Consider the following 24,836-nt stretch of genomic DNA (forward strand, 5'->3'; position numbering starts at 1 on the left):
TTCGTGCCAGAATTTGTTGCGGGCACACAGTGACGTGAAAACCAAGGGTCTTATTCTCTCGTCCCACACGATAGCATTGTCGGTCGACGATGTCCTGGTAGAATCAACACAGTTTTACGTTTGTCGATGATGGCGTCAGAGGCGCCTTCATACAGTTCTAATGTGGTACAAATCAAATCAGTATCGAAATCGTGCTTCATTAATACACCAATGTCATTTGCACAGGCTATTTATTTGAGGGCAGAGTTGTGTGTCTGCATGTCATTATCCATGTAAACCCATAACCCTCAGCAATGGATCTACAGCCATGATGTACAAAATTGTCGATAATGGGCAGCCCTGCCGACAGACCGACGCACTTGAATAGTTTTTGTTTCCCAACCACTGGTCATCACCAACTAACATGGCTCCTGTTAGAAAGTTGTGAATAATGTTGGTGAACTGAGAGCTGAATCCCGTATCACTCATCACGAGTAGTAAATTGGCGTGACTTATGCGGTCGAAAGCGTTTGCGAAGTCGAGTGGCGAAATTCCCGGCAAAAGCATATTAATTGAAGTGTGAGGGGCTATAATGCTACAAGCAGGGGCCAAAGGAAAATGTTACATCGAGTCACTTCACATGACAGGATTGGACTGTTTATCTTGTCCGTAACCTTTTTAATCTTCCGTGCAGATCTTGCAACAAGTTCATAATAAATTTGAAACTGGCATTGTAGGTACAGGTAATCAGTCTTTCGTGCTCGCCCGGCTAGCCGCGCGATCTATTGCACTGCTTACCGAGCGGGAAGCGTACCGGTTCCCGGCACGAATCCGCCGGATTATTAGTGTCGACGTCCGGTGTGCCGGCCAGCCTGTGGAGTTTTCTTAAGACGGTTTTCCATCTACCTCGGCGAATGCGGGCTGATTCCCCATATGCCGCCTTGTTACACTGTGTTGACTATTGCTGCGAAAACCCGTTTCCACGTACGCGTACACCATAATTACTCTACCATGCAAACATTTGGGGCTACACTCGCCTGGTATGAGATGTTCCGGGGTGGTCCACTGGGGACCGAACCGCAAAATAACCCTGGATTCGGTGCGGGGCGGCGGTGGCGTCGTTGGACTGCTTTGGCCTGTTGTGGAGTTGTGAACCACTGGGGGGCTACGGCGGGACGAAGCCTCTCCGTTGTTTCTAAATCCCCGGTTTAATACATACGAACGTCAGTGTATGCCTCAATAAGTCAGGGTCCGATCCCAAGCTGAGGCGGATCGAGAAAATAGTGTTTATTACTGCTGGTATTTCAGCTGTGTGGTGCAAAGTGACGTCTAACTACCTACTGTTGTTGGTGCATTTTTCACCCTATGTATCAGATTAGGAGGGATGTTATACTTGGTACGCTTTTCAGACCGTTGCCCTATAAAAGTTTGTTACATTTCCTTACTCCATTTTGAAACGATGCCACTCACTTTTTATGTCCTGCAGTCTTTTTCTGAATTCACAAAAATTACTGCGATAAATTAAGGTCATTCAAACAGTGAAATCGTGCTCTGCGGTACCACATGATCATGTGTCTAGGAACAAATACGCGCTTGATATTTAGAAGTGTTACAGTCGAGACAATCTTATCAAAATTGACTTAATAATCTATCTCCAACGTTATTAATCTATTAAAACTGATTATCAGTAAGTGAAATGAAATTACGCACAAGTATTATCAAAAAACAGTTACTAGGTAAACAGTCCCACGGTAAAAGACCTTCTTCCATTTTGAAGTACAGAATGGTGGACGACCCACGAAATGTGGATTACCTGTCGGTGTGTTATATAAGTAGTGCTAGAAATACGTAGTATTTTACTCAACATAAATTTCAATATGTGAAGGATTAACAAAATATTCCAAACACTTTTGATATAGTAAACGGCACTTAAATACTGTGCAGAACGCGAAATATTTACAAATGCTGCTTAAAGAACATATCTAATAATAACTAAAGCCGTAAATACGGCAGAAACTGCTTATGGAAGCATCTAGTGTGCGTTACTTCATGTGATTCTAAAATCAGTCACAAGACTGAAGTACCGACCAAAGAACATCGTGTGTTCCTTGGTACACTATATCCTGTAGGTACAACCGTGTGCCATACTGTCAGATATTCGTAAAACAAATATATCGAATTCTCTTAAGGAAGATTCCGGTCGAACGGTCGATACGTCAGGTTTGGCGAGGTATCTGTACTACGAAGCCGGCTTCGCAGGAAATGTCGTAGCTTGCTAATGTCTGGCAACCATTCTGTCAAGCAATGGTGTGGAATAAGTTTCAAACCGCTCCGAAGCATCTCACAGAGCAGTGGCATGCCACACTACTGAACGTGATGTGACCGTCAGATCGTCTTATTATGTATCTTGCCTACCATATTATACCAAAGAAATTTCGGTTCCATAGTATTCTATGTGTAGAACAAACTATATCTTTAAAATCAAAGTAGAATATCGGACTTCAAATCAGTATCTTTATTACCATACATCGTTGTAGAACTATACTCATAAAAAGGCAACCAACCACATTCGAAAATATGGAAGGTTCTGCGTGTGTCATTACTGACTCAAGCGTACTTGGGCGAAACTGGTTATGGAGAACAGTCTTCTTATTTGTTCACTGACAATATTCGTCTAAGCTAATGTCTCACCGCTATTATACTATCACAAACATAATCTGTCCAGCGTTTTTTAATTAAGTTTAAATCTCTTGAGAAGTTACTGGTCTGAGTTAGTTGCAAATTAAGTATTCTGTCACTGATTAATTAAAGCTCAATAAATTCTTTGCACAAGAGTAAGGGAACAGATCATTTGAGACTACTAGTTCGCAAAATTAAGAACAACTTGTCAAGATTTACTTCAGTGGAACTGATAATACGAATGACGGTGTCACTATAGAGCGGAAAAGTTTGTAGAGTCGATTTTCTGCTTGCTGGAATCGGGTAGAAGTCTTTCCGTTGAAGGGGTACACCCGGAGGACACTGAAGCTTTAGACTTTATTCTTCCCGCATGAGATCAGTCGGAGTCTGTCCTCGTGCAATGACAGTATCCCAATGAGAAATGTTTGGCTGACCTACAAATTTCAGTAATTCAAGACAAGAGAATAATTGCACTCTTTTAATAGTCGTAACCGCGAGCAGGCTCGTCCACCCAATTAGTTCACATCAATTTCCAAAGGGCTTAAGCGACACCGTAATGCTGCTCGTGCGAAATCAAGGACTCGTTAAATTCGATAAATAAATGTAACTTCTGTTTCAGAATCTACTGCTCATTTTCTAGAGAATATTTTCCTGTTACTCAAGGTTGTTGTTGTTGTTGTTGAGGTCTTTAGTCCTGAGACTGGTTTGATGCAGCTCTCCATGCTACTCTATCCTGTTCAAGCTTCTTCATCTCCCAGTACCTACTGCAACCTACATCCTTCTGAATCTGCTTAGTGTACTCATCTCTTGGTCTCCCTCTACGATTTTTACCCTCCACGCTGCCCTCCAGTACTAAATTGGTGATCCCTCGATGTCTCAGAACATGTCCTACCAACCGATCCCTTCTCCTAGTCAAGTTGTGCAACTAGCTCCTCTTCTCTCCAATTTTATTCAGTACCTCCTCATTAGTTATGTGACTTACCCATCTAATCTGCAGCGTTCTTCTGTAGCACCACATTTCGAAAGCTTCTATTCTCTTCTTGTCTACACTATTTATCGTCCACGTTTCACTTCCATACATGGCTACACTCCATATAAATACTTTCAGAAACGACTTCCTGACATTTAAATATATACTCGATGTTAACAAATTTTTCTTCTTCAGAAACGCTTTCCTTGCCATTGCCAGTCTACATTTTATATCCTCTCTAATACGTCCATCATCAGTTATTTTGCTCCCCAAATAGCAAAACTCCTTTACTACTTTAAGTGTCTCATTTCCTAATCTAATTCCCTCAGCATCTCCCGACTTAATTCGACTACATTCCACTATCCTCGTTTTGCTTTTGTTGATGTTCATCTTACTGAAGGTAAGACTAATTAATTCTCTAGTTAACATGACATGAACTTTGCCCAATAAGAATTTATGTAATGGCAGCCTTTCACAACGCACCGCAATACAAAGACTCTCGCTATAGGAAAACTAGACTATCTCGTACACTGGTTCGATTAAAAGTGAGTGCTAATTGTCAGCTTAAGAGTAATACAGACGTAAAACAAACGACAATTATGAATGTCTCAGAGGGTTTAAGGTGCTACGAGGCGCATATATCTGCATGCAGCTTGAGGGAAACTATTTTCTGAATATCTTCTCGCACAGCTAACAGTACGGACAATATTATTCATTATTGTAACGTAAGATTCGTATTCGAGACGGATTACGTTAGAATACATTTCTGTGTAATGAATACCATCTTAGTCTTAGTAATTAAATCAGCCAAGCATACAGTACCGTTCAGTAATTAGCACTCCTAACATTACCTGAAGTAGAGGAAGAACAGCCGAAGAAGAAACTCGAGGTACATGTAGCATCAGTAAGTGCCGATTTGTGCATGAAGGAAGAGACAGAGTTGGATATTAATAAACTACAAAAGTTTTCCTCCTTGAATTACTTGGTAGCTGACATTGTCATCGTTTTGTATCTCTATTTAAGGTAAGTGATCTTTAACGGTCTGTACAGAAGGAGGTTTTTTACAAAAGAAGTGAAACAGAGACGCCCTTTACAGGGTGGTCAGAAACAGTCTGTAAAGCTTGTAATGATGTTGCAGGATAGGTTGTGCCGAGAAACAACTGTTAAGAAAAAACTAGATACGTTGCGGCATTTCCGAATTATTTAGCACTGAAGTTAGCCATCAGGTCATCGTGAATAGATATTCAAGCAGCTTAGCAGAGACAGTGTCGCCAAATGCGTTCCTCGTTTGTTTTCCTCAAACCAAAGAAACGTAGCTTTTGCTCAGCTAGCTCAAATTTATCACTTCCGAAAAAGGCACATTTTAACTCATAATGACAGTTTCCACACGTGCTCGCCCACGTGATCGTATTTACAAGCGCAACTACCTTATTGGCTAACTTCAATGCTAAATAACTTGGAAATGTAGCAATGCATCGACTTTTTCGGCACATACGCTCCTGCAACACCATACAAGTTTTCCAGACGCTTTCTGACCACCCTATTATATGAAGGGCTTATTTCAATAGTGGTACAAGTCCATTACCTCCACTTTTCTGTCTATAATGCTTCTGACGTTAATGGTCCAAACAAACAGAAAGAAAAGTTCGTCTCTAGCAAGAAGCTATATGCTAGAATATTTCTGGTATCTCAACTGCACATTTTTGAGCGCTCATTTAACTTTAAGACTCTGTATCTCAAAATGAACAAAAGTTTACTTGTACCACTATTGAAATAATACCACTATTGAAATAATCCCTTCATATATGGGACTAACTTCCTTCTTCGTGACACACTCATGGACTGAGATGCGAAGGCACAGAACTGTGCCGTAGTTTGTACTCACGGTGTGAGACCTAGAAACTGGAGACGGTGTGATCATATTGCCTTCTGAGAGCAGGTGTTTCTGCAGGGTCGGAGACGGACGCGGCGTCGTCTTCGCGCGGGACGCCCGTGGTGCCTGCGCCGGAGCTGCCCCGCGACGGCGAGCGCCCCCCGCACCCCGCGCCAGCCTGGGAGGTCTTCAAGGTCTGCCCCGCCGCCTGCGACGCCTACGTGCCGCATCCGGTCAGTACGGCGGCGTCGTCCAGCAACCACTACAGGAATAGCGCTACGTGTCCCCGAACACTGAAGCAACGTCTTAGGAGACACAGCACAGATATTTGAGGATCAAGAATCTTAGTGACAAAACGTAGCTTCCAATTCTATATGAGGTGAATGTTAATGTTAACTGACGAGATGATATTGGGAGAAAATATGCCAAAATCGGTATGCATGTGACAGTATGCGTACCTAATGTTCCCAACCGCTGCGCATATAAACCGGATTTTCCGGTCCTCATTCCTTGGCTTCTGTTGCTGATAAAAAGGTACGGTCAAGTGTTTTGGATAGCCCTTGGACTAGGGACCAATTGTTTACCCAACAGAAGGTTCGTCTCATTGTCATTACCATACAGTACGTGGTCAAAGTGCTTCTTAGGCAAATGCAGCAGAGCGGTCGGTACATTTTGCATTTGGTGTGGTCTGCGGTGAGGCTGATAGGGCTTTGGGAGGCACCATGAGTTCATGGGCGGTTCCTCGTAAAAATCCACAAAATAATTTTTTTACTGTATTCTTGCTGTCACCAGCGGACGAAAACCTACCCAAGGATTCGAAGACGACTGTGCACAGGAAATCGCTGACATTTTTACTACACATTACTAAGGTCCCGATATAGAACCAACTTGACAATTTTCTGGTTATCTTTGTTCGTTTCCGAGATATATAGGTATAAAAGTGACCTGCTTCTATCCGTAAAATCCGGTACGTCGTGAAGTCTAAATATTAAATAACGGCAGCATATTGTTCAGATTTTGACAGTATATCCTTTAGACTTTACCCGTTATCGAGCAACAGCCCAGAAACTTGTTTTAGGGTACCAAAACCCAGCCGCGGATTTCGAGACGGCTATGCACAGAAATTCGCTGTAATTTTTACGATGTATTTCTATCATCCCGATCTCGGACCCTGAAAATATTCTTCATATCTTTATCCGTTTCCGAGATGCAAAGGTTGAAAGTTACCCAGCTTGCATAGTAAAAATACACGTGTTAAATTCGTCGCGAGGAGAAAACGTAGTATAGAAAGTGGTGCAGCATGGAAAAATATGCTGCAAAGTGTTTTCGTTATCACTGTAAAACCCATCATGTAACACTAAAGCGCATGAAATTTTACATTTTTAATTTTTTTATAATATTTGTTTTTATGTTTATTGTTATTATTGTCCTTTATCCACCCTAAAATGCGCTATTAGGCGTAATATCAGTTTTGTGTCATTTCACTTTCATATAAGTAAAATATCTATATTTTACTGACCAATACATTTCTTTTTATAAGAGCTGCCTTTGGGAAAATTTTTAAAGTTGCTCTAGAAGATAGAATTAAGCAAATGGTGCCCCACTTTTCCGTCAGATTCTTTTAAAATAGACAGAAACGTATTGGTATTTTCTGTGGGCCGATGGGAGCATTTTTTGGTTATACAATGTTCATTAACTATTGTACGGCTTCCTTCTCACCTGGTCCCGCGATTATGGTGTATGACGAGCGTGAGAACGGACACAGTTACCAGCAAACTGTCACAGACGTTTTATAATTCTACAATATGAAGTATTTACTGTAGTCCCACCGTAACTGTGTATTAATTGATATTCAAATATCTGAATCAGTCGTTTTAATGATTCTCACTACGCGTTTCGACGCATTATTTCATTTGTAGCAGCGTGCTACGCAGACGTGTCGCGAATAATTCACTGTGTATCAGGATGGGAGACATGAACCTGCAGACAAGTAAAATTCGCTTTACATTATCGAGGTGAATCAAAATCTTATGACTACTCGTCGTACTAGCTAGCATTTGATCCAAAATCACGAACATTGAAGCGGAGACTAAGGACTATCTCTTGTCATTACAGTGACCTCCCTTTTAAGTTAAACAATATTTCTTCTGTTTGACAGGGATTCAGTTTTCCTATATGATTATCTACAGTATCCCAGCTTCTCATTCACTAACTTTAATATAGTTGTAGTCCTCAGCTCCATTCATATTCATCCCAAGATGTGATATCTTTCTATACATTATTATTAGGTGAATGCTATTATGTATGATATACTGAAAGGAATTATCAGCACGGAACTGTATCATAATTTAGCATGACCGATTTCAGTGACTGACCGTATTCATGGGACATGTATAAAATAGCTACCATCTTGAAAACACGTGCACCGTTACATCAGGTTAAAGGATAGTTCCTTATAGAGTCAAGTACGTAATTATTTACTTTGCCGCCTGGATGAACAGACAATAATGACGACCGACAGCCGTCCCAAATTAATTCGAAATAAATCTGCTGATTACGAATATATTGGCATGAGCTGTGTTAGGTATAGATGAACTACCTATTAGTGACGCGTAAATGTTTGTGCAGGACCGGGACATAAGGAAGTTTGGGTCTGTACGGGTGCCGTGAATGGATAGCCGAGGTGGTTAGTGCGACTGCTCGCGATAAGGGGGAAATATAGGTTCGAGACCCAATCTGGTACAAATTTTCAAATGTCCCCAGTAGGAAGTATATCTACAGCTAACAAAGCGGAAGTCAAATATTCGCATTCAGCAAATTTGTTTTGAATTAATGCATAATTACTGTCTGTCGCCAAGAAGCCTTCGTAACCTGGTGTAATTGTGTACATGACTTAAAGATGGTCACTTGGGAGAGACTGCTTGTGGATAAATACCCATGTTCGATTCGGGACAGTTCTGGAGACGTTACTAGCCACGGGAGTACCTCAACATCAAGTAAATAGTTGACAGAGACACGTGCCTGATGTGCACGAGCGTTGTCTGTTGAAAAATTGAAAAATACCACGATGCTGCCGCATGAGTGATAACACATTTGGACGCATAATGTCCCTGAGATACCGTTGTGGTGTTATAATTCCCTCATAACTGTCCAATTTCAGTCCGCAGATTACCTCTTCTTGTTTTTAGGCCATCTGCCCATCTTCAGAACTGTTTCACAAAAGTGAAATTAAGCTCAGTTGAACTCTTATCTCTGTCATCATCATCTCCATTTCCCATCTATCCAATACCTGGTCGGGTGGGATTATCAATGGTACTTCGCCACTTTACTCGGTCTTTACACCATTCTTCTTCCACAATTTGGTTTCATAGCAGGTTTCTCCTCCTTAAACTCATCTTTATTGTGTCAATCCATCTTGCTCTCGGTCTTCCTCTTGGCATCTTGCACTCAATCTTGAACTCTATCTATCTTCTCGCTATTCTTCCCTCTTCCATCCTCTTCACATTCCCAAATCATTTTAATCTATTCTTTTCAGTTTTCTCACTCAACTTCTCCACTCCTATTTCCTTCCAAACATCGTCATTGTTCACTCTGTCTTATGTTTATAAAGCTTCAAAGAACTTTAAGAAATTATTCACAATGCAAAAGTTGTTTACTATACCATTTGTTACAGCTGTGGAGTAACTTGTCACTAGGAAACACTTACTTTACTGTCAGAATTAAACGTATATCAATCATCTGAGGCTTTATTCTTAAATATTTAAGAAACGTAATTAGTGGTACACCAATAGCGCTGCAAAGTCCATTCTCTCCAATAGGAGGAGGACTGAAATAATTCATGCATACAACATGTTCCTAAGCATATCATATAATTATTACCAAAAGCTGATGAGTAATTTAACAGCACTGAAATACTTGAAAAATGTGTGCTGGAAGAACTGAAAGTTACACTTGCCAGATGAGCACCACAGAATAACTGTTTAAGGAACGGAGTGATTTAAGGAGTAATACATGTTACAAAACTGTGAAGTCATACTTTAGACTTACTTGTGATTAGGATAGTGTGCTCTACCAAACATCAGCTGCGGCTGCCCTCGTCATAGTGGCAGCGGTGAATTGGACATGGCAGAGGAAACTTCAGCGTGGAGCTGTGCTTGGCATTGCTCAATGAAAGTTCTCTCTACCATCACCAAACAGAAAGAAGAGAGACACGTTTTTCAAAAATGTCTTAAAACTATTTCACAGTTTTCTAATGATATTTAATTTCTGATCAATATTTTGTATGTTGTACTTAGAAACAGTTTTCGTCGATGACTTACTTCTGGCCAATTTCCAGGGATGCAGGACTCTTTTCAGAGTATATAGAGCCTCAGCAGGTTGGTATCTGTTAAGCTACGACATTGAATTACTCCGCAACTGTAACACATGGTATATAAGCCAAACTTCGTGTTGTAAATAATTTCTTAACGGTTTTGGAAGCCTTTCAAACAGAACCAAAGTAGTTCTTCAGGCTTTCCCGGAGATCTGTTGACATTTTGAAAGAACGGGACTTCTGCCGGATGTTCGCGTCGTTCTCGCACGATATTTCGCCGTCGTAACTCGCTGTCTCCTTCAGGTGCTACCTGACACTCGTCCTTGGGCGGATATAGTCCAGTATTTATGCCTGTAAGGTACTGGGGCTCCCTAGTCGGTCAGCGCCGCATTGGGTGTTCCCTCAGAAGTCCACGCCCGCCAAACCTGGCTCCCATGGTTCTCTCCGGTCGCTGGTGTTCGCACTGCTGCCCGCGCCAGGCTTTACCGCTATGACATCAATATTGTCACATAGACGCAAAGCACCATACACTACAGATGACGACCGAGACTCCAGAGAGCGACCGAGCCGGGCGCGGACGGCAGTGGGAACACCAGCGACAAGAGAGTACCATGGAAACCGCGCCTGGCGGCTGAAGACCGAAGAGAGATCACCCAATGGGGCGTGGACCGACTAGGGAGTGCCCAGCACCTTACAGGTACAGATTCTGGACTCGATCCACACATCTGCCACGAGTGACGCTGTGGCAAAAAAAAAGTTGCTCGGTGGCGTGCAAGCGCATAGCTAATTGTTGTCACGTTGCTGTTCTCACGATAATAAAGCAAATTGTTGTGTGATTACGCGCCCCACAACGGGCAGAAAGGGAAGCTAAGGAAGAAGACACAACACGGGAGCTGCGCCCCTGCAAAGTCAACTGAGGGTAAAGCTGCAGAAGACGAACCACGCAGCCCAGATAGCAACCGTCTGGTGATCGAAACATCTGCCAGCTCTGTAGCGACGGACAGATGACGGAAGGACCAGCAACCGCAGGGCAAGCAGTCGCAGAGATGACGGAAGGCCGAAAAACTTCGACACTGCCAGTCTTCATTCGATACCAAGGAGATGATAGGCTGGAATTTCTCGGCATGCTATAAGACGAAGCCAAGGGAGAGATCACCTTCAAATTTCCTAACAATGACGCTGTACTGAGGTCCAGCGCCGGAATTGGAGCAAAACAAGAGACCATCAGCAATCAAGGCACTTCTACGAGGATTACCATGGCTATGCAGTGAAGACGTGGTCCACATAGGACTTTGGCAAGCCGGGTTCGGAGTGGTGGCTGTCCGACTACACAATCGGATGAAGAGGAGGAAGCATCCCCTCTTCATTTTGGCCATGGAGCGACAGGGAAGGAAAGAAGTAGAGCAGTTCTACGAGCTGAATAAGCTCACAGGCTTCAATGTGCAAGTGGAACCACTAACAGCGGGACTTGACACTAAGCCATAGTGCTTCAGGTGTCAACAGGAAGGCCATATGGAAAAGGATTGCGCAACCAGCCAGTATGCGTCAAACACACCAGCCATGCCTGCCTGCAGAAGAAAGAAGAACCCCTAATGTGCAACCATTGCAGTGAGCCATACGTCGCCAGCTGGTGTAGCTGCAGAGCTTTTGCTGGCCGTAGCAACACCAATCAAGTGACGTCCAGAGAACTGAAGCAAGAAGTAACACAGGAGGAGGCGTAAAGGCAACAGGACCATTGCCTTACCTCCATAGCAGGGCAACAGCAGTCTGAGAGCAGCCCCACACCACCAGCGCTGCCACCGGCCCCACCCACCAGTGGGTGGGCTGGAGGGCGGGGGCAGGGGGGGGGGGGGGGCGGGGTTGCCGGCTGCCTACAGACGGATGGCGGCAGACGGCCCAAGACCATCGCGCTGACAAAGTCGTCGCAGTGGCAGAAGGCAGCACACCACCTTGCAGACAAGACGCACTGCAAACGGACATCGACGCCGCCCACTGGAACAAGCGGTATTCCCCTTCCAGTTGGTGCTGCACACAGAGATGAAAGCAACCTGCTTCACGCTGTGGGTGCCCTTCAAACCTCGATTGCCACTGGAGTCATGTTCGTCACAGATGACCGCGCAAACGGTCGTCGATGGGGCTTCACAAATGTAATCCTACTCGCTGCAAGAGCAGACCTCAACGAAGAAGAGGAGAATGGTGACAAATCGTGGCATACAACTGGCACGACAACTTAGTCCACAATGAGGAGCTAGACACGACAGGCCCAAAGGGCGGAGGATCCAGACGACGCATATCAGTGCAACTGGCTCGAGATTTGGGTAAGAAAAGGAGCTGAACAACTCGAATTTCAGAAAGAGCTCGAAAGAAGGAGACAAGAGCAAGAAGGATGCCACCAACGACAGCCCTATCGCTACCATATGAGATAGGCCAGCCCCAAAGCATAAGACAGCAAGAACAACGCCGAAATGCTGAGAAGTGAAGCCAAATCAACATATCTCCTCCACAGCAAAGCGATATGACAAGCAAAATAGTGCCAACACCAGCAGCTCTGGCTGGGTTTAGCAGGTTTTCCTTAGGCTGTAATTTGAATACCAGAGCTGTCCCCCAAACTTCCTTCAAATAAATGCCCAATTGGGAGATATAAGTACCCTACATTCCACTTGCCAAATAAATAAATAAGCAGAGCCAACACAGAATAACTGACACTCCATGGCTAAATAGTGTCAAATCCCCAAGGCACTCGAACAGCCCGCCTTCCTCCTTAAGAGGAAGAAACGACATGATCAAAAAATTAAAAAATAAATAAATCATCTGCCGCCTGCCACAGTTCCGCTTGAGCAGATCAGTGACGCTGTGACATAGAAGTTGTTGCCCTGTGGCGTGTGCGCATAGCAAATTGTTTTCGTGTTGATGTTCTCACTGCAATGAAGCAAACTGTTGTGTGATTACACGCGCCTCACAATTGGCAGAAAAGTAAACAATGGAAGAAGTCACAGGACGGGAGACGCGCCGCCAGAGAAGTCGACTGAGCGTAAAACGGCAGAACACGAACCAGGCATCATGGACAACCTGGTGATCGACATTTCTGCCAGCTCTGAAGAAGAAGGGCAGACGACGGTAGGACCAGCAAGCGCACGCCAAGTGATCACAGAGAATACGGCACGCCGAAAAAATCTGACAAAGCCAATGTTCATCCGATACCAAGGAGAAGATTAGCTGGAATTTCCTTGCAAGCTAGAAGATGAAGCCAAGGGGGAGACCAGCGCCAAATGCACTAACAGTGACGCAGTTCTGGAAGCCTGGACGGAACTCTACGCTATGAGGCTCTGAAACCAATCCTTGGCCCACATGTGATCCCAGCGCCGGAAGCAGCACAAACCATGAGACCAACAGCAGTCAAGGCACTTCTACAAGGATTACCATGGCTATCCAGTGAAGAAGTTGTCGACAGAGGACAGCAGCGAGCCGGGTTCGGAGAGGTGGCGGTCCAACTACACAATCGGACCAACAGGTAGAAGCCACCACTCTTAACTCTGGCCATCGATGTGGGTGTGGAGCAACAGAGAAGGAACGAAGCAGAGCAAGTCTATAAACTGAATAAGCTCATGGGCTTCAATGTGCAAGTGGAACAACTTCCAGTGGGACTTGACAGTAGGCCACGGTGCTTCTAGCGTCAGCAGGATGGCCAACTGCCGCACCAGCCAGTATGTGCCGGCAAACACACCAGCCATACCTGCCTGCGGAAGGAAGAAGAACCCCCAGTCTACGCCTACTGCGGTGGGCCACACGTCGCCAGCTCTTGTGGCTCCAGAGTCTTTGCTGGCCATGGCAGCACTAACTAGGTGACGTCTGGAGACCTGAAGCAACTTACGAAGAAACGCAGGAGGAGGTGTAAAGGCAGCACTACTGCTCCTTTACCTCCAATGCAGAACAACAGCGGTACAACAGCAGTCCCACTTCCAGCACGGCCGCCCATCCCACCCGCCAGTGGCAGTGGAATAGGGGGTGGCCGGCTGTGTGTGAACGGACGGTGGCAGACGGTCCAAGACCGCCGTCCTGACCAAGTTGTGGCAGTGGCAGAAGGCGATGCATCACCATACAGCCAAGTCATGCCGTATATGGACATCGATGCCCCCCTGAAAGAAGCGGTATCCCACTTCCGGATAGTGCTCCACCGTCCCCGACCGCGAATGGAGTCAGATTCGTCACATATCACCGTGCAAACAGGCGTCGATGCAGCCTGCTCGTTGCAAGCACAGTTCACAACAAAGAAGAAGAGAATGGTGACAAAACGTGCTGTAAAAATGACCGGTGTCACCGCAAAACAAAGAAGACCGAGAGATACAAACTTGAGAGTTGGTCAACTGGCATGACAACATAGTCAACACTGAAGTGCTAGACAACTCAGCCCTGAAGGTGCAAGTTCGACACGACGCGTGTCCACAAAACTGGCTCGACGTCTAGCGAAAGAAGAAGGCCAGACAACTCGAATTTCAGCGAGAGCTCGATAGGAGGAGACTAGAACAAGAAGAACGACGCCATCGCCGACCCTATCCCTTCCACCAAAGATAGGCATGCCTCAGAGTGCAAGGCGGCTGGAAAAACGCCGCAGCACTGAGAAGCCAAAAACAAAACATAGCGACTCCCAATATGGAGATATATGTTCCACACCCCTCCCCCCCCATTCCCCCTGCAAAATAAATAAATAAATAGAATGAAATGATAATTAACCCGACACCCTGGCTGCAAACAGGGGTTGATATACATCGTTGGGGACATGTTCAAAATGTGTGCCTCTACCGGGATCTACCTAGGATCTCTTGCTTACATGGCAGACGCTCTATCCATCTGAGCCACCAAGGGCAAAGAGGATAGTGCGCCTGCTGGGACTTATCCCTTGTACGCTCCCCGTGAGACCCACATTCCCAACTGTCCACACCACCATATTCGTAGTGCGCCTAATAGATGTTTGCCCATCACTCATTACTCGTGGCAGATTAATCTACCAAGTCGCGTACGAGTTGGGGCATAGCGTGTGATTTCGCACAAGATGGTCAATGGGCGGGCAGCCATGTTTTAACTATATATGAAGGTAGTATCTGTTCCTGAAAGAACAGATACCATTGATGACCGTGCTGCTTCTCTAGAATGACATGATAATTTACTCGACACCCTAGCTGCAAACAGGCGTTGATATACATCACGCCTCGGTGACTCAGATGGACACAGCGTCTACCATGTAAGCAGGAGATCCCGGGTTCGAGTCCCGGTCGAGGCACACATTTTCAACATGTCCCCAATGATGTATATCAACGCCTGTTTGCAGCTAGGGTGTCGAGTTAATTACCATTTCATTCTAGAGAAGCTGCACTGTCATCAATGGTATCTGTTCTTTCGGGAACAGATACTACCTTCATATATAGTTAACGCCCGACACAGAATAACAGACACACAATGACTGAATAGCGTTCAGTCCCTTAGGCACTCGAACAGCCCACATTCCTCCTGAAAAGGAAGGAATGAAATGAAGAAAAAAAAAGCCCAAAGACCATTCTCGAGTAGCACCTGAAGAAGACAGCGAGTTACGCCCTCGAAGTATCGTGCGAGAACGAAAATGTCGGAACCAAAGTAGTTTAATTATCGTCTAACACGCCTGGAGATGAGATAGTGGTCCAAAACTGGTTATTTGAAACTAAAGGGAAGCAACATGCAGACAGAAATTCGACAGTTTTGTATTAATAAGAGTAGCGGACGCTTCCTAGCGACGATGATGTCCACATTTGGTAAAGATTTATCTGCATAAATACCAACCGCGACTTGTAATAATTTTCTATGTCCCCCCACACAGTGAATAACACCATTGAGTCTCTCGAAATCAGTAGAAGTGTGAGGACATGTCCCAAGATCGCCGCTGTACTCGACGATGGTCATCCAGGTAGCGGCTGGACCGAGACCCATCGCTGGATGCAGTGCGGCGCTATTCGTCAGCAGTCCATGCTTCCCGCTCGTGGCACCTCTCGCGACACAGCCGTTTGTATTGCGGTGTCGACTGCAGCCTACACGTGAGACGGTAATTCCATGGTCAGGGTGCTGCTTGTGTACGGGATGATACAGACTGTTGGAGGCAGTCCATTACTTGTTCTCGGAGATTACGATATGCTTGGTTCATAATACCTGCTCCTCCACTGTGATGGTCAGACGTGATAAACCGGAACCTTGACTACGAATGTGCCTGCCACAACGTTTCCATGTACTCCAACAGCGTGTCACGGTCCTGAATGTGGTCAAATGGAGAAACACCACCATCCCATAAGTACGTGGCATCTCCGTGTCCTTCGCAGTGATCACCCAGCCAACTGACGCTGTTCACACCCCTTACATAGGGTGTCAATATTCCGGGATGTGACAGGACCGATTCTTATACAGCGTGAAGTAAACCTCCTCTGATGCAAGTGCTTTGCTTTCAACATTTTTGGGATACGGTAGTATGAACCAAAACAATAAAAGATCGTTTGGTAAAAATGAGCTGTAAAATGCGCACCTTAAGAGATATGAACACATGCTCAGTGGAACCATGTGCTTCACAGCAGCCAAGATGAACAAATGCTCATAGCTCTTTAGGTATGCACTTTAGAGCCCATATATATATATATATATATATATATATATATATATATATATATATATATATATATATATATATATATATACAGTTTGTCGTTTTTGGTCCATAGTATCACTCTTGTAAATGCGGAAAGCAAAGAGCTTGCAGTAGAAGAGATTTGTTTCACGGTATGGAAGACAAGAAAGTGCTCATAGCGCTCAAGCTGTCAACCTTAGAGCCCATGTTTACTAGCCTACTTAACTTCGATTGATCATTTATGTCACACACATATTTACTGATGGTTTTTTCTGGGGTATCTGGTGTGCTCTACCAGGCACGGTAACAACACAAAAGATGAACAATAATAACGCAGTGTAATGAGCGTGCAACCTGTCACACAAAACCACAATTCTAATACTCTCCTGGAAATTGAAATAAGAACACCGTGAATTCATTGTCCCAGGAAGGGGAAACTTTATTGACACATTCCTGGGGTCAGATACATCACATGATCACACTGACAGAACCACAGCCACATAGACACAGGCAACAGAGCATGCACAATGTCGGCACTAGTACAGTGTATATCCACCTTTCGCAGCAATGCAGGCTGCTATTCTCCCATGGAGACGATCGTAGAGATGCTGGATGTAGTTCTGTGGAACGGCTTCCCTTGCCATTTCCACCTGGCGCCTCAGTTGGACCAGCGTTCGTGCTGGACGTGCAGACCGCGTGAGACGACGCTGCATCCAGTCCCAAACATGGTCAATGGGGGACAAATCCGGAGATCTTGCTGGCCAGGGTAGTTGACTTACACCTTCTAGAGCACGTTGGGTGGCACGGGATACATGCGGACGTGCATTGTCCTGTTGGAACAGCAAGTTCCCTTGCCGGTCTAGGAATGGTAGAACGATGGGTTCGATGACGGTTTGGATGTACCGTGCACTATTCAGTGTCCCCTCGACGATCACCAGTGGTGTACGGCCAGTGTAGGAGATCGCTCCCCACACCATGATGCCGGGTGTTGGCCCTGTGTGCCTCGGTCGTATGCAGTCCTGATTGTGGCGCTCACCTGCACGGCGCCAAACACGCATACGACCATCATTGGCACCAAGGCAGAAGCGACTCTCATCGCTGAAGACGACACGTCTCCATTCGTCCCTCCATTCACGCCTGTCGCGACACCACTGGAGGCGGGCTGCACGATGTTGGGGCGTGAGCGCAAGACGGCCTAACGGTGTGCGGGACCGTAGCCCAGCTTCATGGAGACGGTTGCGAATGGTCCTCGCCGGTACCCCAGGAGCAACAGTGTCCCTAATTTGCTGGGAAGTGGCGGTGCGGTCCCCTACGGCACTGCGTAGGATCCTACGGTCTTGGCGTGCATCCGTGCGTCGCTGCGGTCCGGTCCCAGGTCGACGGGCACGTGCACCTTCCGCCGACCACTGGCGACAACATCGATGTACTGTGGAGACCTCACGCCCCACGTGTTGAGCAATTCGGCGGTACGTCCACCCGGCCTCCCGCATGCCCACTATACGCCCTCGCTCAAAGTCCGTCAGCTGCACATACGGTTCACGTCCACGCTGTCGCGGCATGCTACCAGTGTTAAAGACTGCGATGGAGCTCCGTATGCCACGGCAAACTGGCTGACACTGACGGCGGCGGTGCACAAATGCTGCGCAGCTAGCGCCATTCGACGGCCAACACCGCGGTTCCTGGTGTGTCCGCTGTGCCGTGCGTGTGATCATTGCTTGTACAGCCCTCTCGCAGTGTCCGGAGCAAGTATGGTGGGTCTGACACACCGGTGTCAATGTGTTATTTTTTCCATTTCCAGGATTGTATATGGCGGGCTAAAATCTTAACGCTTTTATTTGTCCTCGTCCAGCAGCTGCAACACGTGTGTCAGAAAAAAGAGTAGAAAGGGTTTTTATTAAAATATTACGGGCTATTATCCCATGGTCGGACAGATTTCTTATTGTTCGTTTCGAACAAAAAATTCATCTGAGCAGAGGACAATAGTCTTGAATATTTTAATAAGTGTGACATTTCCAGCCATATTAGCAATAGTTTTATCAAAATCTTTTAGCTTTCGGAAAACAAAGGCAGCATCGATATCCTAAATTTTATGTCACTATAACAGTTTTATGTTCGATGAATGCTGCATTGTGAAAAAACTGAAATTTTTTCCGAAGATGTTAAATATTAATTTAGTCTAGCATTCAGCTCTTGCATGTATTCTGAGCTAGTTGAAAAAGTACATGCTGGCGCAGATAAAGGTAGCCCGTATAATTGTAAAGGAAATTCAGTGAAATTACAGAAACGTAGAGCTGAAATGGACTTACCATTTATTTATAGTGATAAATGCAGTTAAAAATTTATTAATAGAAGATGTGGACATTTACCGCCGCAACGTCAATACTCAGCTGTGCACGTCCAAGAATATTTAGATACACCCGGCGTAAAGTTCGGATACTGATGGCGACCACTTCACGGCTGATGTTGTCTTTCAGTTTCTATGTAGTGTACGAATCTGTTTAGTATACCTCACTCTTCACCTTTTCCCACAGGAAAAAATCACGTGTTTGTAAATCCGGCGAACGTGGTGGCCATAAATTTTTGCTGGCTGTTCGTTCTATACACCTGTGCACGTCCAAGCATATTCAGATACTCCCTGCGTAAAGTTCGGATTTCGATGGCGGCAACTTCATGGCTGCTGATGTCTTTCGGTTCCTATATTGTGTGTGGGTACTTTTATAGACCTTACTCTTAAAGTTGTCCCACTGGGGAAAAAAATGACATGCTGTTAGATCCGGCGTACTTGGGGGCATAAATGTATGCTGGCAGTTTGTTCCTCAGTGAGGAACCAGGGACTCGTCCCAGGGATACTTAGACATATGGCATGTTGCCCCATTTTGCAGGAAGAAGCAGTATAGTCTTCCATATCCAGTCCGCTGAGCACAAAATAATCGAAAATTTCCATAAACGAAACCGTGTAGGGTAGTATCGAAAAATTTCAGTCCAACGAAGGGTGTTTCTATTACGCCACAACAAACGCCGATTTTTTCATCATAGACTGGTTGGTGACACTCAGTGTTAGGATTCTCCGTTGGCCCGTAACTCGTGTTCTGTGAATTTCTATGTTCGGAAAGATGAAACCGTGCTTCGTTATCCGTGATGTAATTGAAAGGGTCTAACAAACCTTAGTTGGTGTTATTCAAAAGCCACGTGCAGTAACCCATATGATCATCCGTAAATTGCTGCGCAACCGTCACAGAATATGGCTTAAAAATAAAGCTTTTCAGTATCCAGCTCCTGTTTGACCTATATACGTGTAGACTTCTTTCGGCTCTGAATAATTCTTCGGTGAATGCCTGCAATAACTTCTGGTGTGCAAACTGAAGGAATTCTCTGTCGTTTTACATTTTGCACAGATCCATAGGTGTGCCAGTTTTATTACCGGCTCTGTGGTGCTCTCGTTGCTGGCAGTTCCCTATCAGGGTACTTAACCCATAAAATTGTCGAATTTCTTTAATCTAACCTGTTTTCACATGTGCTTCCACAATTCCAATCTTCCTTCTATCGAGAAAGTTATTTTGCAGACCGAGATCACAAAGAGGAACGTCTAACTTCACTGATAAGATAAACTGAAACGTTGATGGATGAATGATAACAATCGATTTTTGTATAAAACTGTCCATTGCTGCAGCTGTTTAGTCTATCTCAGAAGTGGAAACATTGCGTTTGCATTCAAAGGGCAGGCGAGCTACTTTTAAGAAAGCCACCTTACGCAAGTGACGCCCATATATATGTAGCTTCTCTTGTTTGTTACGACGTAACCCAGGATGTGTTAGATTTTTCCCTACTCTGGGGAACGCCTGTAACAGTTTACATTCGTACTTAAGGAGGGTAGGACGTCAAACGGGTCGTCTTGGAGCAGGAGAGACACCACAGGACTTTTTAATTCCCACTGCCTATAGTTTTACTAATAAATTCATAAAACTTTGTCAGCATGGCAAGGAAGCTCCACTGCTATGAGTGTAAGTCCTGAATCCTTCCTGGCCGTTTTGACAAAGTTTTATCAATTTATTCGTAAAAGTATAGACAGTGAAAACTGAAATGTCCTCTGGTGCTTCTCCTGCTCCAAGTCGTCCCGTTTGACGTCCTACCCCCCTTAACAATGTAATGAAATACACGAATTTCAGAGCCTCACGGTGTCTGTGTGCTTTAAATAACAGTTAAGGATCCGTAAAGAAAAAGGCATGAAAAGAACAATTTTGTAACCATCACATTATTCCAAATTTAAAAAAAATAACTATTGTAATAAAATGTGTCCCATCTTCCCCTGCATGTGACGATTTCTGTTCTTCTTATCAAGAGCATGTAATAAAGTGGACGCCGTCTTTGGACAGGCGACGCTGCGGAGGCCGCCGGCGACGCGCCTGCAGCAGGCTGGTGTCCGGCCGGAAGTGACGTACGCCGAGCTGCGCCTTCCGCCGCTTCAGGCGGGCCCGCCGATGCGCCGCTACTACCGCCACGAGCCCGTCGTGTACGCACAGATCGCGCACGCGCCTCCACCGGCTGCGACTTCCGTGGCGACCGTGACGTCAGAGGCGGGAGGCGCATGCGCGATGAGGGCGGCGTCGCCGCAGCAGCTGGAGGTGCTGCAGCAGCAGCAGCCACAAGAGTCGCGCGAGGTGGTGACCGTCAGGACGCCCCTGATGGTCGGCCAGCAAGAGAGCTGCGTCTAGTTGCGCATGCGCACAGTACCTGCAGCCACCCCACCACTTCTGGACAATAGGGATGGCGCCCGAACGAACATGCAACAAACCCACAATGAGCTTCTACGTGAGAGTCCGCAAGGAACTCTGACCCGCAATCAACTCTTCATTATCGACGCAATAGATTTTAAATAGTCATCACACCCAGAGGCATAGAATTGCTGCCTAGGAAGAACAAAGTATGTACTGCAATAGGCTAACATTTTCACGACCCCCCATGCATTGGCAAAGCATCTCAACGGATGGCAACTCAATGGAGGCACTCGTTCGAAAGTATCACTATTCCATAAAGTGTACATAGCTACAGCATGCGAAGAAGTCGTTTTCATCGAGTGTCAGACAATATGCGTTTCTGTGTACAATTCGTCTTTGTGTAACTCTGACGTGTTCTTACAATTGTTACGCTGGTCCGTTATGTAAAGCCTATTACCTAATCAGCGATTTCACATGCAGTAAAATATTCCTAGTTATACAATATGGAATGTACAATGAAACATATCTTCATCACTTTCGTAAACATCCACCTAACCTTATTCAGGTTGGGTATCTGCAACAGTGACGGAAGCGCCGAATTTCTTCATTTGACGTTGTGGAAGCTCAAATTCATTTAAATGAATTTCACTTAAACAATCGCTTAATTCTACAGTCATGTCATTATTTAAGTCTTATCTGTCTTGCCTCTTCTTCTACGCTTCAAGGAGTAGGCTTGTCTCCTGTTCCATCCTCACAAAAGCCACATATTCCTTAGCCTTCCGGTATCTCTCTTTTCTTTAGGTCTATAGTTCGTTACAAGTCTGACAATTCTTTCTACACTCATTCTGTCAATATGCGTCTTCCATTGTGTTATTCCATACATTTTCTATCATTCGAGCGAAATATATTTAATTCTCTCCTTCATAAGAATTCTTTATTTGATCTCTCACTCTACAGTATTCTACTTTCCGCATTAATTTAATATCAGTTATTACAGTCTAAAATAAAATGCCTACATGCATCACAACCTCTTTTCTAATAGAAAGTGGATTGCAGATAAAGCAGTTACCAGTTCCACACATTTAAATTTGCGTTGTTTTACGCGGTCTTCTTACTTCGCTATAGGAGATTATACCTTTTTCAAGTGTGTAGGTTTCTCTTCCAAAATTTTCTTTATATATTAGTGAATATATTAGACTTCCTTGCAAAAGGAATCATAATTTTTTACACTATAATTTAACTTCATAATTCAGGAACCACGATCGAATTTGAAACCGAATATTGCCCTTGAAGCATCATATGCTATCTATTACTTGTTAACCGATCCAGAATATATTGTAGAGTAAAGTGTCAACAATAAAGTGCATGTGGAATGGAAGTTCACTATCCTTCAAACGTTTTGCGGCTGCGACTACAGCTCGCTCATTCCCTCCAGTACCAATGGATTAACTAGTATTCTTTTGTTATAAATAAATTTTTGTCATTCTTTCGAATAAGGCTACCATCAAAACCGCTGAACCACATTGCACAGTTCTCAAAGCAAGCAATTCCAAATCAGAGTTATTCACTGCTTTAACTTTAGGCTATACGGTCAAAATAATTATGTACATCTTACTGGCAATGCACAGTTTTCGTTGTATGTATCAGATAACAGCGAAAAGGGTAAGAGACTCTTTAAATGTCATTCCGTTGTACAATCTTGTAGCGCTGAGTGATTTAACCTATTCTGGCAAAGGCTGTCGTATGGACTAACGTTGGATAACAGAGCTTGCATGTTTGTGTGTTCTGCCAACACTAAATGAACTTTATAAAATACGTTCGAAATGAATGGCAGCTAAGTCTATAAAATACGCGCGTTATAAGAAAATTTAAGATATTGTTCATTCCTTCAGGGATCGACAATGATAATGTGTCACGCAGCTGCGTACGTCTGTTCTAGCAACGTCATAATGCACATTTATGGATGATGTGCTCTGTTGTCACACCACTAAACTATTCGACTACAGCCCGCCAGAGTGGCCGAGCGGTTCTAGGCGCTTCAGTCTGGAACCGCGCGACCACTACGGTCGCTGGTTCGAATCCTGCCTCGGGCATGGATGTGTATGATGTCCTTAGGTTAGTTAGGTTTAAGTAGTTCTAAGTTCTAGGGGACTGATGACCTCAGATGTTACGTTCCATGGTGCTCAGTGCCATTTCAACCATTTATTCGACTACAATAGGATTGTTTTCGAAGACATTTTCGTGTATGAGGACGCATGTTTCTCCTAAAAACTGCCATTCCTTTTGATAGGTAACATATTGTAGTTATCTTCCCCACTATACTCCGCGATTTTATGCATAAGGTGGCTTCAGTTCCTGTGCCAAAGTGTTTCATACCCACGCAGTTACCCTTCTGCTGCGTCGTTGGGAATGGCTTTGGTTTCCTCTGTGGCACACCCAGATTATAGTATGTCGGATGTATAGACATCACAGAGGCTTGATACCCTTGGTGCACGTGCCTGGTGTCAACTCAAATGAAAAGTTAGTAGGGAAAGCCATTTTCCGAAGTTACTTCGAGTGGTGGAGATGTCGATGACGCTGCTGTCTGAAAATCCCCAACAGAGTAACGCGACCGATGTTGTCCAAACATTCTTATCGCTTATATATGAATAAACAGATTTTTGACTCCTCCACCTCTACCCCGAACCGTTCTTGTACGTGTAGCCTACTTGCAACTCAGTTTTACTTTGGAATACTCACTCGCACAGGTTTGTTTGGTCGGCGTTCCTTTGTTCCGATCCTAAGAATTATGCTTTTGAAGGCCGAGAGATACTCCTAAACTAAGCCCAACGGCACAGTGGGCCATAACACAAAGATTAACACGACATGTGGGAGCGCCTATCTAATCTGAATTCAGCTTACTGAAGGACTAGGGCAAATGACCTAGAGGTGACGATTCTTTACCATAAATGGCACATCCCAGGCCACTACAACATGTTTTTTTGAACACAAACTTGTTCATCACTGAACAACATCAATAGCCTGAACAATAAACGGACACCGCTGCTATCTCAGTCATATACAAAATCAGTGCCAGAAATAGTAATCTCTCTAACCACTCTTGCAAAGCACACCTATTTGAATTGCTAGAGGTAATCACCTAATAATCGTCTCCTTTCATTATTCCCCCATTATGAGCATAGATTGTATAAAGGAGGTCCTCATATTCTTCGATTTGTCACCGTTTTAAGTACCATTAATGAAGATTAGGGGTTTTAAGATACTGAATTTCCAATCAATAGGAGCAGGTCACCATCTTCACCCTCCAACCCAATTAATTTATTCTCCAGATTCTCTACTCAAATTTTCAGAGAAATAAAACCGGCACCGTCGCCACTGTACCACAAAATCCCTATGTCTAATGACGTGACTCTTGTAATCTTCTCGGAGACAGCTTCCTCCAATAATGAAGGCAACTGAAATACGATGCGAAATTCGGTTTCCAGAAACACTGTACATCATTTGTTTAACACCTCGCCTCTGCTTCATGGGATGTGCGTGCTTCTTCATATGTTGGCAGAAAAAATGCTTCTCAGTTCTGTGCACCATTACACTGCTCATCACAGTCTTGCCACAAAACTAATACACACTACATCCGAAATAGTCAGTGCTACAAACGGTAATCGAAT

The 24,836-nt window shown here is 44.7% G+C and overlaps 1 protein-coding gene across 1 annotated transcript in view; it reads left to right on the forward strand.

The window, feature by feature from the left end:
• The window catches only part of LOC124796109, a 38,861-nt gene extending 16,412 nt beyond the window's left edge, over positions 1-22,449 (forward strand). Inside the window, exons 5-6 of the mRNA XM_047260197.1 lie at positions 5,580-5,734; positions 20,827-22,449. Of these exons, the coding sequence (XP_047116153.1) occupies positions 5,580-5,734; positions 20,827-21,165 (494 nt within the window). The 3' untranslated portion in view covers positions 21,166-22,449. The remainder of the gene's footprint in view (positions 1-5,579; positions 5,735-20,826) is intronic.
• Positions 22,450-24,836: the final 2,387 nt, after the last annotated feature.

This window comes from Schistocerca piceifrons, chromosome 4 (genome assembly GCF_021461385.2).
Source record: "Schistocerca piceifrons isolate TAMUIC-IGC-003096 chromosome 4, iqSchPice1.1, whole genome shotgun sequence".
Taxonomy (NCBI): domain Eukaryota; kingdom Metazoa; phylum Arthropoda; class Insecta; order Orthoptera; family Acrididae; genus Schistocerca; species Schistocerca piceifrons.